This window comes from Sinocyclocheilus rhinocerous, unplaced genomic scaffold, assembly GCF_001515625.1.
Source record: "Sinocyclocheilus rhinocerous isolate Xijiao unplaced genomic scaffold, SAMN03320098_v1.1 scaffold541, whole genome shotgun sequence".
Classification (NCBI taxonomy): Eukaryota; Metazoa; Chordata; class Actinopteri; order Cypriniformes; family Cyprinidae; genus Sinocyclocheilus; species Sinocyclocheilus rhinocerous.
This window is the reverse complement of record NW_015658519.1, coordinates 2,244,260-2,261,584: the sequence shown is the minus strand read 5'-3', so window position 1 is coordinate 2,261,584 and position 17,325 is coordinate 2,244,260. Positions and strand designations below refer to the sequence as shown.

Sequence of the window (17,325 nt, the reverse complement as noted above, 5' to 3'; positions counted from 1 at the left end):
TGTTGTTTGTCTCAATAAATTGTGTTAATTATAAATACAGTGGTTATTTAAACTTTTTTTTTTCTATTGCTTTTTGTTTTAAAAAAGGTTATAAAAAATGTCAATAATTATCAATACCGAACGATATGAAACATTATATAGTTGATACATTTTTTAGCTATATCACCCAGCCCTATTATTGCTTCATTAAAGTGCTGAGCCCTGAGCAGCGAGTTTGCACCAGGGTTTTCTCATTACTTGGATGTCCGCGTCGTCGGTAGGAACTTCCCATAAAATGACAAACTGTAGCCCTGTGAGCCTGTGAAGTTCCAACATCTGCTGCTTTCTGTAGTGTCATGATGATTCATTAACGCAGTATAAGGGAAGGAATACTGTGAGCTCAACACGCAAACACTCATCATTCACTCTCTGAATTTATGCGGCCCACTGCAAATGCCCTTACACTCACAGAACAGCGTGTTAGCTAGAGACCGACATCTGCAGTGGACTGCACTGCTCAACAATACCAGCCCTTTGACCCCTCATAACACTTCTTTGGTCATATTTGAAAAATGATACTATTGTAGATATTGGAAATCTGTAATGAATAAGGTAAAAAATAAGGCCTTCTTTTTATTTTATTCATTTTCAACAAACTGTTGATCGAAACCTCAAGAGGTCACAGAATATTATATGAGCTGTTTTATTTACTATATGTCGTTTGCATTTTTTGCAACCATGTTGACAGAAATTAAGGACATGTGATTTGTGTAATTTTAAAATGCAGAAGAATGAGCAACAAGGTTGCAAATTTAGCCCAAAATATATGGGCAATGAGTTTGGAAATATTGTAATAATTGATTACCTGTGACTTCTATTTAAAACATGAAGAACATTCAATAATATATAATAAAGGTGAATATATTTTATATTTTTTATATTTAAAACTAATTTATTATTAATTATATATATATTTAATGCTAATTAAATGTTTTTAGCATCTATTTAAAATAATAAAAAAATATTGCAAATATTTTAAAAAAAAATTTTTTTCGTAGAATAATTTTGGTAACAAAGTTGAATGGTTGAGTTTGATGAACACGCAGTGAACATAATATTTGCCAAAATTCAGAAAATGTAATAGTTATTTACTTATTTTCCCTCTTTGCTATTGAAATGTGTACTAATGTTATTTATTTAATTTTTTTGTATAGATATATGGATTGTTTGGTATCCTACACTATTGTCCTTATTAAAAAAGCAAACAAACTCTTAGTCCTCATTTCTTAGAATTCCTATTTGCATAAAAGCCTTAGTTTAGGTGTAAAGGTCACAAAAACTCACCCTGGTTTGTTACCATTATTATTTGCATAAAATAATGTTTTTCTCATGGTGATAAAACAATAAAAAAATACATTCACGAGTTATTTAAAAATGATTTATAATTAAATATATTAATGATACTTAAACGTTTGTATTATCAGTTTAAAATGTAATATAAATAATATTTAAAAATATTTTTTTTCTAGAATAATTTGGGTAACGAAGTTGAACGATTGAGCTTGATGAACACACAGTGAACATAAAATTTTCAAATGTAGAAAATGTAATACAGTTATGTACACTATTTTCCCACTGTGCTGTGGAAATGCTGTGTGTACAAATGTTATTTTATTTATTTTCTAATTTTATTATGGTTTGTTTGGTATCCTACAGTATTGTCTTAATATAAAAAAAAATGAAAAATCCTAGTCCTCATTTCTTAGAATTTCTATTTGCATAAAAGCTTTAGTTGAGGTGTAAATGTCACAAGAACTCACCATGGTTTGTTACCATTATTATTTGCATAAACTAACATTTTTCTCATCATGGTAATAAAACAGTTAAAAAATGCATTCAAGAGTTTACTGTTGACTGATTCGTGATGGCTGCATCTTACCTGCTGTTTCCTCTTGCCCAGGCATCACCCCCACTGATAACCTGCAGCAGCTGGAGGACAAGGGCAGCTCGGACAGCAGCTCAGAGCCCGTTAAAACCTGAGCCATACACAGGTTCGTCACGTATTTGCTATTTAGTTACTGCTTTTCCATCCAGTATAACTTATAGACTACTAGTTGCAAACAGCCACCAACCTTCTGTCAATACACCAACAAACATTTCATATGATATTCGCAGGACTGGGGGCAGAGTCTTTTTCCATTCCCAGGTCCTTTTAGTGTGTTGTGTTTGTTACTGTGTGCATTAGCAGATGTTCCTTCACAGAAAAACACGAGTTACCTGAGGGAGCAGTTTTTAGAGCGGGATAAGTTTTTCCCATGTCATTTCCTCTTAAGCTTATGGGGTGTACAAGCATGACATGTTCCTTTGATCGTTCCCAGCCCTTCAGAAGTGCAGATCTCAGTCCGCTCATCTGGGTAACGGTGATGATGAAGTCGAGGTGTTCCAGACTCACTAGTAAGCTGTTCAAATGTAATCAGATGTTGTTTGGGTTGACATTTTTCATTGTCCACAATAAGTTAATACAATTAATGAAAAACAGAATGAGAAATTGTGTGTTCACATCTGTGATGTGTCTCTCACACTTTGTTTATTTTTTAATTAACCTGAGATGATTTTTCTAGACAGATCTAAAAGTTGGAGGTGTATTTGTGTTACAAAACGCTCCTGAAATGGTCTCCACTTGCAGTATAGTTAGGAACAGCTGTCCAAGACTGCCAAACCATCGAATTTACAGTCACATTACCTTGGTTAAAAAATGTTACTTAATATTTAATTTAATTTTATTTTATTTTAAGACTGCCAAACCATCTAATTTACTGTCACATTAACTTGGTTAAAAATGTCACTTTAATATTTTATTTTATTTTATTTTATTTTATTTTATTTTATTTTATTTTATTTACTGCCAAACCATCACATTTACTGTCACATTACCTTGGTTAAAAATGTTACTTTTAATATTTTATTTTATTTTATTTTAAGACTGCCAAACCATCGAATTTACTGTCACATTACCTTGGTTAAAATGTTACTTTAATATTTTATTTTATTCTATTTTATTTTATTTTAAGACTGCCAAACCATCTTATTTACCTTAATCTACATTACCTTGGTTAAAAAATGTAAGTTAATATTTTATTTTGTTTTGTTTTGTTTTTGTGTGTTTTATTTCGGTGTGTTTTGTTTTGTTTGCTTGGTTTAAGTACAAATGCAAACCGACATCTTTGCTTCATGCTTTTTTTTTTTTTTTTGTTTAGATTACACACAAATACAGACCACTGCCTTTGGTCAGTGTTATTGAGTGTTCCCCCCCCCACTGTGAACCATGTTAACCCAGTCAACAATTTGTTCTCACAATGATGTCACCATGAGCTCACATGATTCTCATGGTGTGGTCACAATGTGTGTGTCACAGTGAGCTAAAAGTGTAACCACACAGCGCACTCACTGTGTGCTCACACTATGCTCCCAACGTGAGGTCACTGCACACTCACTGTGCGCTCATACTGTGGTCACAACGTGAGGTCACTGCACACTCACTGTGCGCTCATACTGTGGTCACAACGTGAGGTCACAGCTCATGTATTACTCACACCGTGAGGATCACAGTATGAGGATTGTGTGAACTCACAATGATTTCATATACTACTCACACCGTGAGGATCACAGTATGAGGATCGATTGAACTCACAATGATTTCATATACTACTCACACCGTGAGGATCACAGTATGAGGATCGTGTGATGTCACTGTGATCATCGCATGATCTCACGTGTTGACTGGGAACACATACGCTGACACCATCCTAAGTTCTCCGTCACTGCTGTTCTCTCGCTGCTCCTTGAGTAGCACTAACGGGATTATTTCTCCCGTATCCGGGACGGATAAAGCATTAAGTGCATGAGATCTTAGGGTTTTCAGTGAGGACACCATCCACATTTTAACTGATGAGTCTACTGTGGCTTCCTCATAGTGTACGGTGAAACTGTATACAATCGCTCATTACTCATTCACTATTCTACGAGTGATCAAAGCCCCTAAGCTTTGGGAGTGATGAGGGCAAGAGTAAGGTCATGAGTGATGAGATTTGTTCCATGAGCTTTAGTACAGGATAATCTGGGTCATGGCTTGGCACTAAAGGAACCTCAGTCTGGGTTGATGTCCCTAGCATCCGTTTACACCAACTAGATTAACATCATTCTCATTAACTCACAGAGTTAGTACTGCACAAACACCCACAAGTAAACTTTGCTAATTGTTTTTACACCCTTGCTTTTTTAAGCACTCTACAATGAAAAAAAATTGCCATCAGGAAGATGTTTGTTTCTAATCAGAAAATTAGCAACTGTATGACTTTAATGATGTTACCAAATCTAAAGAGATTCCACTGCACTTTTATTCTTCTTAATGTGAATTCAAGTAGCCAGTCTCCAAAATTAACACTTAAATGCTTCTCTGTTAGCATGACCTTTCAAAGTGGTTTAAAGGTCATTCCTAAAAGGTGTCCCATAGGGAAGCGAGCACATTTAAATTTGCTAAAAGCCGAAGTTGCTCTCTAAAGAATACAGAAAATTGTGCTTATGCTTTGAAAAGCTCACCATAGAAGGCCAAATTCTGGTTGTGTGCAGTTGTAATTTAGTGTTTTGCAGACCTCCTCAGAATAGATGCACTGTTGCTACCTGTGGCTGCCAGGTATCCCCTGACAAAGCACAGTATGTCCTGTGTTTGGTCTGGATGTCAGAATGATGCTTCTTAATAGGTTAGCTATTTACCTTAGGCTTTATTTTCAGAGCCTTTCCTCTATCATTGAGCACCTTTGATTTACAGCGGAGGCATTGAGATCACAAATATCCTTGAGAACGCTGTGGGCCCTTCAGTGCCAGCATCACAAATCAAATTAAAGTGTCAAATATGTCTTCTGTCTGGATATTTTGGCAGAGGCAATGTCAGATGATTGTGAACTGGAAGTGACGCCAGAGACTGATTTGTGGCTCTTGATGTCTGACGCACTTTTATTCTTATTGACATTTCTTCCAACTTCAGAGTCTTTGAGTTTCTGGGATTTTTGGGATGTCTGGTATTTTTTTTTTTGTGCTCTTTAAATGCATGATGGCTTTTGAATTTGAGCTTATATTTGTTTTTGCATGAATGGTAGACTCTAAAGGCCTGACCAACATGAATGACTTTCGCACGAATGCTTAAAAAATGGCAGACGGGCTAAGTAAAATGCATATTCACTCTTTGACAATTGGTGGTGCTTATGAAAAAACCCCAGAAATGCCCCTTTACCACAGTTACCCTGGTAAATAAAGCAAATGTCTGTCACAGAGAACAAAGTAAGTCCATTTGGATTTGGATAGTTCTCTATAATGCGTCCATAGGTAAGCTGTTGCACCGTGGAATAGACACTGCAACTGGTTTTGTAGCTTCTATACATCATATTATTATGTAACAAGGGCTCGGGTACATTCACACACAGACCTGCTGTGAGGGTGGGCCCGTGACAGGAGGAAAGAGCCAATGAGCTGCTCTGCCCTTATCTGCTGGCTCCGTGAGTCACTAGTCCAGCCCACTGCACACAGCACACAACCAACCTCGTGCTGCTGCTGCTGCTGCTGCTGGTGTGAGCAGATAACAGATGGACACCAGAATCTGTTGCTTATATAGCAGTTTATTAACACACTGACACTCTCAATATTGCTGCTCGTTCTTTTTAGCTGTGTGCCATCACAGCTAGCTGTGGTGTAATCTTATGAAACTATTGCGAACATATGAATATACAGTTGGGCCAAAAGTCTTGCTTCCTCTACGATCAAGATGCTTTACAGATAATCTCAAATCAACCTGGTTTGCATATGACAATGATAAAGGTTGTTTTTAAAAGGATATTGTTTCTTTACAAAAATACATGGAAAGGGATAGTTCACCCAAAAATGAAAATTCTGTCATTAATTACTCACCCTCATGTCGTTCCAAACCTGTAGGACCTTCGTTCATCTTCGGATGCACAAATTAAGATTTTTTGTTCTCACTTTATTTAGATTTTCTCCATATGAATAGAATACATCATACAATTGCAGATACCATTAATTGACAACCTATATAATTGGTTGCTATGCACATATGACTTCCATGTCTCTGGTTGATCAAGGGCCCATGTAGCAAATAGCAACAAAAGATTCAATCTGAAGAAAAGAACATCGAATGCAATCTACATGAAATAAGAATAAGAGGAAAGATAAAATAAAGTCAAAGGTATCTACTGCATACAACAGAATAACTATAAACCAACAAACAGAAAAAAGGAATAATAATCATAATAAAAATAACAACAACAACACTATAATGATATAATGATAGTAAAATAAATAGCTAAATAAATAAATAAAGGGCCATAAAAAGCTTGGTCATCCAAAAACACATAGGAATAAATATCACGGGTGTAAAGAAATGATGCTAAACCCAGCCGACATATCCCTAGAATAGATTATTAATCTGTATTGAGGGAGGTGAGGAGTTACTGCCTGAGAACTGAGGTGTTTTATTTTCCTGCACAATCTAGGAATGGTCCCCAAATTCTATAGAGATTATTAGAGGATCCCTTCATTGAGTGCCTAATTTTTTCTAGTTTAATAGTTTAAAATGTCTTTAATCCATAAAGAATGAGTAGGGAGTATGGGCGATTTCCAATTTAGTAAAATTAAACGTCTTGCCAGAAGTTTGACAAAAGCTACAAAATACGTCTTGTATTCGGGCATATCTAGAGATGTGCCAAATAAAGTTGTAACAGCCAGAGGTTTAATATGAATTTTGAGAACTTTAGATAATGTTTTAAAAATCTGGGACCAATATATGTGTAGAGATGGGCAGAACCACACATATGTGCAGTAGTTGCAGGAGCCTGGTAACAGCGGTCATATATGGGATCTACTTCAGGATATATTCTGGAAAGTCTAACTTTGGTCCGATGAGTGCGGTGTAGAATTTTACACTGAATCAAACTATGTCTGGAACAGAAGGATGAAGTATGCACATGATGTAGAATCTTAAATTAAGATATTTTTGTTGAAATCTGAGAGATTTCTGACCCTGCATAGACAGCAATGCAACTGATACTTTCAAGGCCGAGAAAGGTAGTAAGGACATAATTAAAATTCAGCGTTAATTAATCAGAAAATTAGCAACTGTATGACTTTAATGATGTTACCAAATCTAAAGAGATTCCACTGCACTTTTATTCTTCTTAATGTGAATTCAAGTAGCCAGTCTCCAAAATTAACACTTAAATGCTTCTCTGTTAGCATGACCTTTCAAAGTGGTTTAAAGGTCATTCCTAAAAGGTGTCCCATAGGGAAGCGAGCACATTTAAATTTGCTAAAAGCCGAAGTTGCTCTCTAAAGAATACAGAAAATTGTGCTTATGCTTTGAAAAGCTCACCATAGAAGGCCAAATTCTGGTTGTGTGCAGTTGTAATTTAGTGTTTTGCAGACCTCCTCAGAATAGATGCACTGTTGCTACCTGTGGCTGCCAGGTATCCCCTGACAAAGCACAGTATGTCCTGTGTTTGGTCTGGATGTCAGAATGATGCTTCTTAATAGGTTCGCTATTTACCTTAGGCTTTATTTTCAGAGCCTTTCCTCTATCATTGAGCACCTTTGATTTACAGCGGAGGCATTGAGATCACAAATATCCTTGAGAACGCTGTGGGCCCTTCAGTGCCAGCATCACAAATCAAATTAAAGTGTCAAATATGTCTTCTGTCTGGATATTTTGGCAGAGGCAATGTCAGATGATTGTGAACTGGAAGTGACGCCAGAGACTGATTTGTGGCTCTTGATGTCTGACGCACTTTTATTCTTATTGACATTTCTTCCAACTTCAGAGTCTTTGAGTTTCTGGGATTTTTGGGATGTCTGGTATTTTTTTTTTTGTGCTCTTTAAATGCATGATGGCTTTTGAATTTGAGCTTATATTTGTTTTTGCATGAATGGTAGACTCTAAAGGCCTGACCAACATGAATGACTTTCGCACGAATGCTTAAAAAATGGCAGACGGGCTAAGTAAAATGCATATTCACTCTTTGACAATTGGTGGTGCTTATGAAAAAACCCCAGAAATGCCCCTTTACCACAGTTACCCTGGTAAATAAAGCAAATGTCTGTCACAGAGAACAAAGTAAGTCCATTTGGATTTGGATAGTTCTCTATAATGCGTCCATAGGTAAGCTGTTGCACCGTGGAATAGACACTGCAACTGGTTTTGTAGCTTCTATACATCATATTATTATGTAACAAGGGCTCGGGTACATTCACACACAGACCTGCTGTGAGGGTGGGCCCGTGACAGGAGGAAAGAGCCAATGAGCTGCTCTGCCCTTATCTGCTGGCTCCGTGAGTCACTAGTCCAGCCCACTGCACACAGCACACAACCAACCTCGTGCTGCTGCTGCTGCTGCTGCTGGTGTGAGCAGATAACAGATGGACACCAGAATCTGTTGCTTATATAGCAGTTTATTAACACACTGACACTCTCAATATTGCTGCTCGTTCTTTTTAGCTGTGTGCCATCACAGCTAGCTGTGGTGTAATCTTATGAAACTATTGCGAACATATGAATATACAGTTGGGCCAAAAGTCTTGCTTCCTCTACGATCAAGATGCTTTACAGATAATCTCAAATCAACCTGGTTTGCATATGACAATGATAAAGGTTGTTTTTAAAAGGATATTGTTTCTTTACAAAAATACATGGAAAGGGATAGTTCACCCAAAAATGAAAATTCTGTCATTAATTACTCACCCTCATGTCGTTCCAAACCTGTAGGACCTTCGTTCATCTTCGGATGCACAAATTAAGATTTTTTGTTCTCACTTTATTTAGATTTTCTCCATATGAATAGAATACATCATACAATTGCAGATACCATTAATTGACAACCTATATAATTGGTTGCTATGCACATATGACTTCCATGTCTCTGGCTGATCAAGGGCCCATGTAGCAAATAGCAACAAAAGATTCAATCTGAAGAAAAGAACATCGAATGCAATCTACATGAAATAAGAATAAGAGGAAAGATAAAATAAAGTCAAAGGTATCTACTGCATACAACAGAATAACTACAAACCAACAAACAGAAAAAAGGAATAATAATCATAATAAAAATAACAACAACAACACTATAATGATATAATGATAGTAAAATAAATAGCTAAATAAATAAATAAAGGGCCATAAAAAGCTTGGTCATCCAAAAACACATAGGAATAAATATCACGGGTGTAAAGAAATGATGCTAAACCCAGCCGACATATCCCTAGAATAGATTATTAATCTGTATTGAGGGAGGTGAGGAGTTACTGCCTGAGAACTGAGGTGTTTTATTTTCCTGCACAATCTAGGAATTGTCCCCAAATTCTATAGAGATTATTAGAGGATCCCTTCATTGAGTGCCTAATTTTTTCTAGTTTAATAGTTTAAAATGTCTTTAATCCATAAAGAATGAGTAGGGAGTATGGGCGATTTCCAATTTAGTAAAATTAAACGTCTTGCCAGAAGTTTGACAAAAGCTACAAAATACGTCTTGTATTCGGGCATATCTAGAGATGTGCCAAATAAAGTTGTAACAGCCAGAGGTTTAATATGAATTTTGAGAACTTTAGATAATGTTTTAAAAATCTGGGACCAATATATGTGTAGAGATGGGCAGAACCACAGATATGTGCAGTAGTTGCAGGAGCCTGGTAACAGCGGTCATATATGGGATCTACTTCAGGATATATTCTGGAAAGTCTAACTTTGGTCCGATGAGTGCGGTGTAGAATTTTACACTGAATCAAACTATGTCTGGAACAGAAGGATGAAGTATGCACATGATGTAGAATCTTAAATTAAGATATTTTTGTTGAAATCTGAGAGCTTTCTGACCCTGTATAGACAGCAATGCAACTGATACTTTCAAGGCCGAGAAAGGTAGTAAGGACATAATTAAAATTCAGCGTTAATTTTATGATTATCATGTCTATCGTGCTGAAATCATACGTTTAAACCATATTAGTTTAAACTTCTGATATAGAGTTTTTTGAGAGCACACATACAAAGCATGTACACAGAAAGTGGCTGTCACACGGCATGCAAGTAATAAACTCACATTCTCTTTCATGTCTTAATGCACTTAAACTGTCAAATACACACGAGTTTATGTTAGAAACACACATAAACACTCAGGTATGTCTGTGAAGGTAAACAGCTGGGAAAGAAATCGCATGTTTATATTAGATCTGTGTGGCAGCAGTGTAATATACAGTAAATAAATCAGTAAATCCACTGCTCTCTTGTCTCCTCTGAGGCTGAGACTCTAAATAGTGTTCTGTGCTTGTCAATGCAGCCAAAGACAGAACAGTTAGCATGTTTTGCTCGAACTTTCGCCCTGGCATTAGAACTGCTACGCCATTGTCACTTGCGAAAACACAGTGGTGGCGCCGTGGGTGGAAACTTGCAGATTAAGGGGCGGTAATATTATAATAATATCCCCTTTCTACGTGACGTGGGGAGCGAAATCTAAGCGGCTCGTTTTTTTCACAAGCTTGCAGAGAAAGGCTTACCAAAATAAAGTTACTGGGTTGTTCTTTTTCACATTTTCTGGGTTGGTAGATGCACCGGGGACTCGATTATAGCACTTAAACACAGAAAATGTCAGGTTTTCATGATATGTCACCTTTAAAAGATAGTTTATAAATAATTATTTATAAATAATTGTGTTTTTATTAATAAATAATATTATTGTATATATACATGTGACTTTTTATTATGTATAAAAAAATAATGTTAAATAATTTTGTACATGTTTATTTTTTAGACATTATATAAAATATTTTTTTAATAAAAATTCATTTGTTTTGACACCACAAGCAGGATCATACTGTAGCTCTCCTCACAAGAGAAATGTTACTAGAGGACGAGCCTTTAGGCAAATGTGATAAAAGGATTTTAGCTGAAATCCAATCTTCTCTTTGTTTTATACACGACTTTGTAACCCAATACACCCAGAGGGACATTAGCGCTTAATATCATCTCAGAGTTGATAAACGCAACAGACCTGCATGAATCTAGAAGTAACATAATGTGGACATTTATATTGTTGTTTGAAGTAGTCAATGTGGCCTCAAAGCAGCATTTTTTTGGGTCAGTTTCTGTTTTAAACTGCCTAAGAATTGTTCATGTGATCATCATGTGTTTGGAGTTAAAAAAAAAAAAGTTTGGCCTCTCAGACAACAAGATGGATTTAATGATGGTGTTGCTACATTTCCAAACAGCTCAGCTGATGTAGCTTATTTTCTGTGTGTGTTTCTGTGATTTTATGACCCGAGGCGCACTGGGATGTAGCTCACTTGGTCATTCAGTATAACACTGATACAGCTGAGAGCACATTGCTAACATGGGAAACGCACTCGTTTATGTGCTTTATAGTACGTTAGCTGTACATAGGAAATGGTAAAAACCTCATGAAATGACAGTTTTACATATATATTATTTAATGAAATATTCATGTATGAATGTAATAATGTACATTAATGAATTAATACTAGTGTGTTTACTGCTAAAAGCCACAGATCTCATTATGGTCTTTTAAGGGTAGAAAGGAATATTTGTACACACTGGAGTACACACATGACGGGTATGTTTCTGATCAGCACAGGATCACATACAGAGGTCTCCATATGTAAGGAGGCCTGCATGAGTTACTGATCCTGGAGCAAGTTGTTCTAATATCCGTTTTTATTTCAGCAGGCCAACTCACAAGGATGGCGCGATGAGGTAAAGTGTTGTTCTTACATGGACGATAAGGGTGAGCGGGTGCGTTGAGAAAGCTGTGGGGATTGTCTTTGGCTCTGATAATTCAGAAGGGCTTTGGAGGGAGATGAAATGATGTGAGATGGCTCTTGGCTGGAGTCCCACAGCTGGGCTTACTCTGTTTTGGGGGAAGGGGCTATAGCACTCAGCACAGAGGTGAAGGTAAAGGAGACAGGGTTTTTTTTTTTCTTTGCGGGGGCATTTAGGGAGATCGTTACAATTATTACTCTCTGCATGACCCGTGTTTTAGACTCCTCTGTGTTCTGTAATTATGTTTAAAGAGAAAGGCCCATTGCCCATATGCTGCTTAGGCTCATAATCACTGACCCCTTCCTGAAACATATAAACATTCATTGTTGATAGTGTTATTAAAGAACTGAAAACACAGTTTTCATCACAGTCTGCTCATATTATGTCTAGCTAAATCCCAGGTGGCTGCGAAGTTGTTTGCTGCAAAATGGGTTAGTTTAGAGTGTAAAATTTATTAAGATTACACGAGAGCAATGCTTTTATGCTATCACTCTCTGACTGGAACATATAATTCACATGCATTTACTAGTAGAAGTTGTTTTATATGTGTATGTCTGTGTTTTGTGTTTTTTCACACGCGTTTTTAACATGCGTCTTAAACGCATGTTAAGCTTTATTAATCTGTGTCATGCTGTCGATTGGAACTAAAAATAAATTTGCCTTTAAAACACATACAGAATGTATATATTATACAGTACAGATTGCCCTTAGAATATTATTGTAATCACATAAGCATAAGTGTGCTTTTCTAAATTATTTTCTGTGCAAGTCAACAGCATGCCACAGATGAAGTGTAACTTAAGCAGAATTGTTCTTTTAAAGGCCATCTTATTCTGTTTTCTCTACTTCTTCCTTTGAGATTTCTAAAACTTTGCAAAGCTTGTATGGCTCTATCTATCCCAAAAGTGACTCTGGGGATGTTTTAAGTGCTGGGGCGGGGGGAAAAAAAAAAGAGTACTTTTGGGTCCAGTGAGGTTCACTTGCTAATGGGAGTTTTTGTAATTAAATGATATGTTATTTCTGCAAAGCTGATTGCTATACAACAAAATCCCTAGTGAGCCAGAAGTCAGATATGGGTGTCATTGTAAGATAATGTTTCACGCAGGTTTGACATTAACTAATGACATACACTGTCATGTCATGGTAACATTCTGGACTGCCTGACAAAAATATGACTGAAATAATAGACCATTTATTACAGTCAAGCTATATAAGCAAGAAATACCCTAGGCTTGTGATGGCTTAAAGTAAAATGGGCCTGAGCACAAAGAAGAGACTCTTTTTTGCTGCCTCAGTAATGGCTGTGCTGATGTGTATTTCTTTTATTCATCTCTGCAGTTCTTAGATTGAATCAGAAGATTGACACATACTATTGTGCCATAAAATGCTTTGTCATAGCAATTTCCAGAACTATTGTGGCCACCACCAACACTCTTGTCCAAGAACCTCTGTAATTACTTTTATTTACGAGACCAGGAAAGTTTTCTACCATTTTATGTTTCCTTCTCTCTTCTATGTATTTTTTTTCTTGTCTCCCTGCAAACAGCCTCAGGGTTTTGGCAAGAACATGAGCCCTGAACATACGTCTGTATTTCTCTGGCTGCAAAAAAGAAAACTTGCACACACACACACAAATTGCTGAATCATTGTTTCTTTGCATTGTATGAGAATAATTTGCCTGTTTTCACTTATACAAGAATATATAAATGTCATTTTGATATGAAATAATTATAAGCAATAAATAAGAAAGCTGGGTAATCAAATTCACTTTTGCTTTATTGGATGATTATTCAGATAAACAACAGTAATATATAAAATAAAGGATTTTCATCGAAGGATAACTGCTAGATAAATTGCAGTTATACATATGGGACCACTGTGCACTAGCCTACATAAATATTCCTAGATTAAAGTCTTAGATTGTCTCGCCCACACTCACCACCACCAACCAAATTATATTAATTCCACTGATATTGAGGTGTGCACGTGTTTCCATTAGTTGTTTTCTAGTGCTTCATCGGCCAACAGCACGCCAGAGTCGTAGCTCTTCCTGTTGTTGCTAGGAATGTGATGTCACCTGCTCCCTTAACAGGGTTGGTCCTTGTGTGTTTCAGATTCTCAGCCTTGGCCAGGAACAAAGGAGCAGCGACAAGGCTTTTCCCCACAATCCTCTGGTGCTCCCTCCCAGCTGGCCACGCCTGACGGGTGAGCTGACACTGACTGGAGCCGAGTGCTCTCTTTTTTTCCGCCGTGCGGTGTCTGGCTGCGTGGAGGAAGTGGGGGCTAATTAATGAGCTGTGAGTATGAGGCCTCACTGCTGACAGCCAGTGGAGACAGGATTAATAGTCCGGTCATCTGGCTTGATGTGTGTGCCTCCAGACTGCCCCTTGACGAGAGTCCACTGCGGAATCCACCACGGCGGCCGCCGAGAGACCAGCAGAGATGCCCACCGAGATGCTACAGGCAGATAGCAAGCCCGCCGGTCAAGGTGGGGCCTTTGCCTCTGCTGTCCCACTCCGCATCCTCAACAAGGGGCCCGACTACTTCCGCCGGCAGACCGAACCTAACCCAAAGCGGTTGAGCGCCGTGGAGCGGCTCGAGGCCGACAAAGCCAAGTACGTGAAGAGCCAGGAGGTCATCAATGCTAAGCAGGAACCCATCAAGCCACAGGTACTTGCCAAGCCCCCCGTCTGCCCGGTTCCCGTCAAGAGAAGTGGCGGTGTGGGATCTGGCTTGAAAGCCTCCAACAACAACGCCAAGTCGGACACTTGCGCAACCACCACCAAACGGGAGAATCTCAACCTGGAGATCCTGAAGAACATCTTGAACAGCTCCTCCTCATCCGAGGGGCCCACCAAAGGGACGTCGCACAAAGTCGGGGCACGTAGCTGGGCGCCGCATCGCTCGTCCGAGCTGTCGGAAACTGGATGTCGCTCCTTTGCCGACTCGCTCAAGGTACCAACTTCCACGCAAGGTCGACACAGTCCACAGGGAGGCAACTTGAACCTGAGTCGCAGGCTGCTGGAGGAGAGGTCGTGCGAGGCCGATGGCGAGCACTCGCCGCTGCATGCCTCCCACAGCTCCTCAGACATTCGCCGCATGTGCAATGGCAAGCCACTGAGAGCGGCCCACAGCAGCAGCTCTTCCGCACCACCACTGCCGCCCAAGCCTAGCGCCAAGGCCTTGGCTGCATGTGACAATGCTCCCTGCTCCTCTGAAAGAGAGACACTATCTAGCACTGCTACGGAGCTGGAGTTGGGCAGTTCTGTGGCCCGCAGGCCCTCTCTGCACCGCTCCAAGTCAGACCTGAGCGACCGCTACGCTCGGGCTGGTGCAGATGTGGAGCGCTTCTTCAACTATTGTGGGCTGGATCCCGAGGAGCTGGAGAGCGTAGGTGTGGAAAGCTTCGCCCGAGCAAACTCTGACATTGTGTCACTCAACTTCCGTAGTGCCAGCATGATCAGCTCGGACTGTGAGCAGTCGCGGCATAGCAATGACGACCTGACCGATGAAGAAGACGATGCTGGGGAGCGCGTTCCCTACGGTATTTCCGCCGTTGAACGGAACGCCCGGGTCATTAAGTGGCTCTACAGCATCAAGCAGGCGCGGGAGTCTCAGAAAGTCTCCCATGTCTAAAAGAAGTCTGGACTTGGTACCTGCTTATTTTTGCAATCCATGCACTGTCTTTGAAATCTCGAAAGATTACATGGCAAAGCATTTTGAGTTGACGGCACTTTTTAATCGCTTTTTGCATTCAGTGTTCGCTGTCTTCTGAATCTGCATGACTCCTTAGATACTCAGCCTCTTTGCGGCCTCAAGGTAATGCAGCTTATGTAGGAGCCTCTTTAAAGATGGCTGCGTCATTGCCATCTCTGTGCAGAGAACAACTCATATTTCCTTTTTTTCTTTTGTTCTTTCTGCCTCTGTCTGTCAGATGTTTTGATTCTTATTTCACTTGGGCGCACTGAGCCAGGAAGCCATATCGGTATGAATGCAGAGCTGCAGTGTTTAGACTTCTTTTGATCCTCTCTTTCTGTCACTTTGTTTTGACTTGTTCTTATGATGGATATGAGCTGTATGTATATAAACCTCTGTGAATAGACGCAGCAGAAGCATGTTTTAGTCTATTCTCGAGATCTCCCCCACCCGACTTCTCTCGGTCAGCCTTGCACTGGTCATATTGTTCCAGCAGTATCATGACACCATTCAGCTTCATGTGGTTTGTTTTCACTTTGTCTGTCGTCCATAAAGTTCCTGTTTGGCGGTTGATTATTTTTGTGGTACTATTGTTTTGAAAGGTGTAAATGCTGTAAGAATATGTATATAATTTTCAGAGTTGTCGGAAAAGCATTGTGTGATGATGAGTATGCTATGTTCCTACATAGCTCCTTGTCTGTTTGTTCCCTCTCTGGGCTTGCATCGCGAGGCTGTGTGAGACATTGTCCATGAACAAATCTGTATGACACTGTTGTTGCAATGACATATGTTCGGTATATTGAAGTTTGAGCTGTTACTTAAAAATTTCATCAAGATGTTTGTTCACATTTAGTTCTTTTTAATTTCAATAAATGGCTGATTTTGCCAACTTTTGCCATCAACCTCAATTGTTTGAATGCATTTTTCTGTTATTTATATATTTGATGCATGCATATGATTTTTTTTTCTTAAAAACAAACATCAAAATATCAGGGTTTTTTTTGTGTTTTCCTCTGAAAAAAATAAGTCAAACCAGTTTGATATGATATCAGGGAGAGTAAATGATGACAAAAAAAAAAAAAATTCCACACACTTTCCTTTTAAGCAGTCATAGAGTAATTTTTAAACCGGCTCATACAGTGGGTAGATAGTGGTGGTAGAATCACATAGGCCACTCATGTGATTCTCCTATTGCTGACCCTGAGAAAACAACTGTCAAGTCTTATATGCTCACGATTTGCGCATAGGCAAGATCTTCCCTGTTTTGAAACCCTATTTTGCTCTCTCATTGTAGCCCTTGTCTCTTTATAGAGCATGGCTGTCCGCAGGAGGGTAGGTATCTTTAATTTAGTCATCTGTGCTGCCTGCTTTCTCAGGGCAAGAGGAAATGATCTAATTCATCACAAATGTTTAGAGGGGCCAGACCACTGCACTAGAGGCCCCCTCGCTCCCTAGAGCACCTCCCATAAACAAGCACAAGGGATCTACAGGTCACAAGCTGGAACACTTACGTGAAACCTTGTGTTTTCACCCACTTTTCTCTGCATTTTAGAAAAAAAGACCTTCAGCTTGATGCTTTTGAAAACACTAAATTGGGCTTTGTGGTGCTTGCTAAGGCAAGTCTCAGTATAACTACATGCTCATTAAACTTTGGTGCTTAACTAGTCAGTTGTTTGTTTGTGAATGATACCTCAAATCGTGTGGGTTGAAGGATTAGTTCACCTCCAGAATAAAAATGTCCTGATAATTTACTCCATGTCATTCAA

General features: G+C 38.8%; 1 protein-coding gene across 2 annotated transcripts in view; it reads left to right on the top strand.

The window, feature by feature from the left end:
* fam110b (family with sequence similarity 110 member B) overlaps nucleotides 1-16,460 on the top strand; it is a 40,562-nt gene extending 24,102 nt beyond the window's left edge. For both annotated transcript variants that reach the window (XM_016531054.1, XM_016531055.1), the window contains exons 2-3: nucleotides 1,940-2,030; nucleotides 13,978-16,460. In XM_016531054.1, coding sequence (XP_016386540.1) covers nucleotides 14,306-15,499 — 1,194 coding nt within the window. In that variant the 5' untranslated portion in view covers nucleotides 1,940-2,030; nucleotides 13,978-14,305 and the 3' untranslated portion in view covers nucleotides 15,500-16,460. The remainder of the gene's footprint in view (nucleotides 1-1,939; nucleotides 2,031-13,977) is intronic.
* The last annotated feature ends 865 nt before the right edge of the window (nucleotides 16,461-17,325 follow it).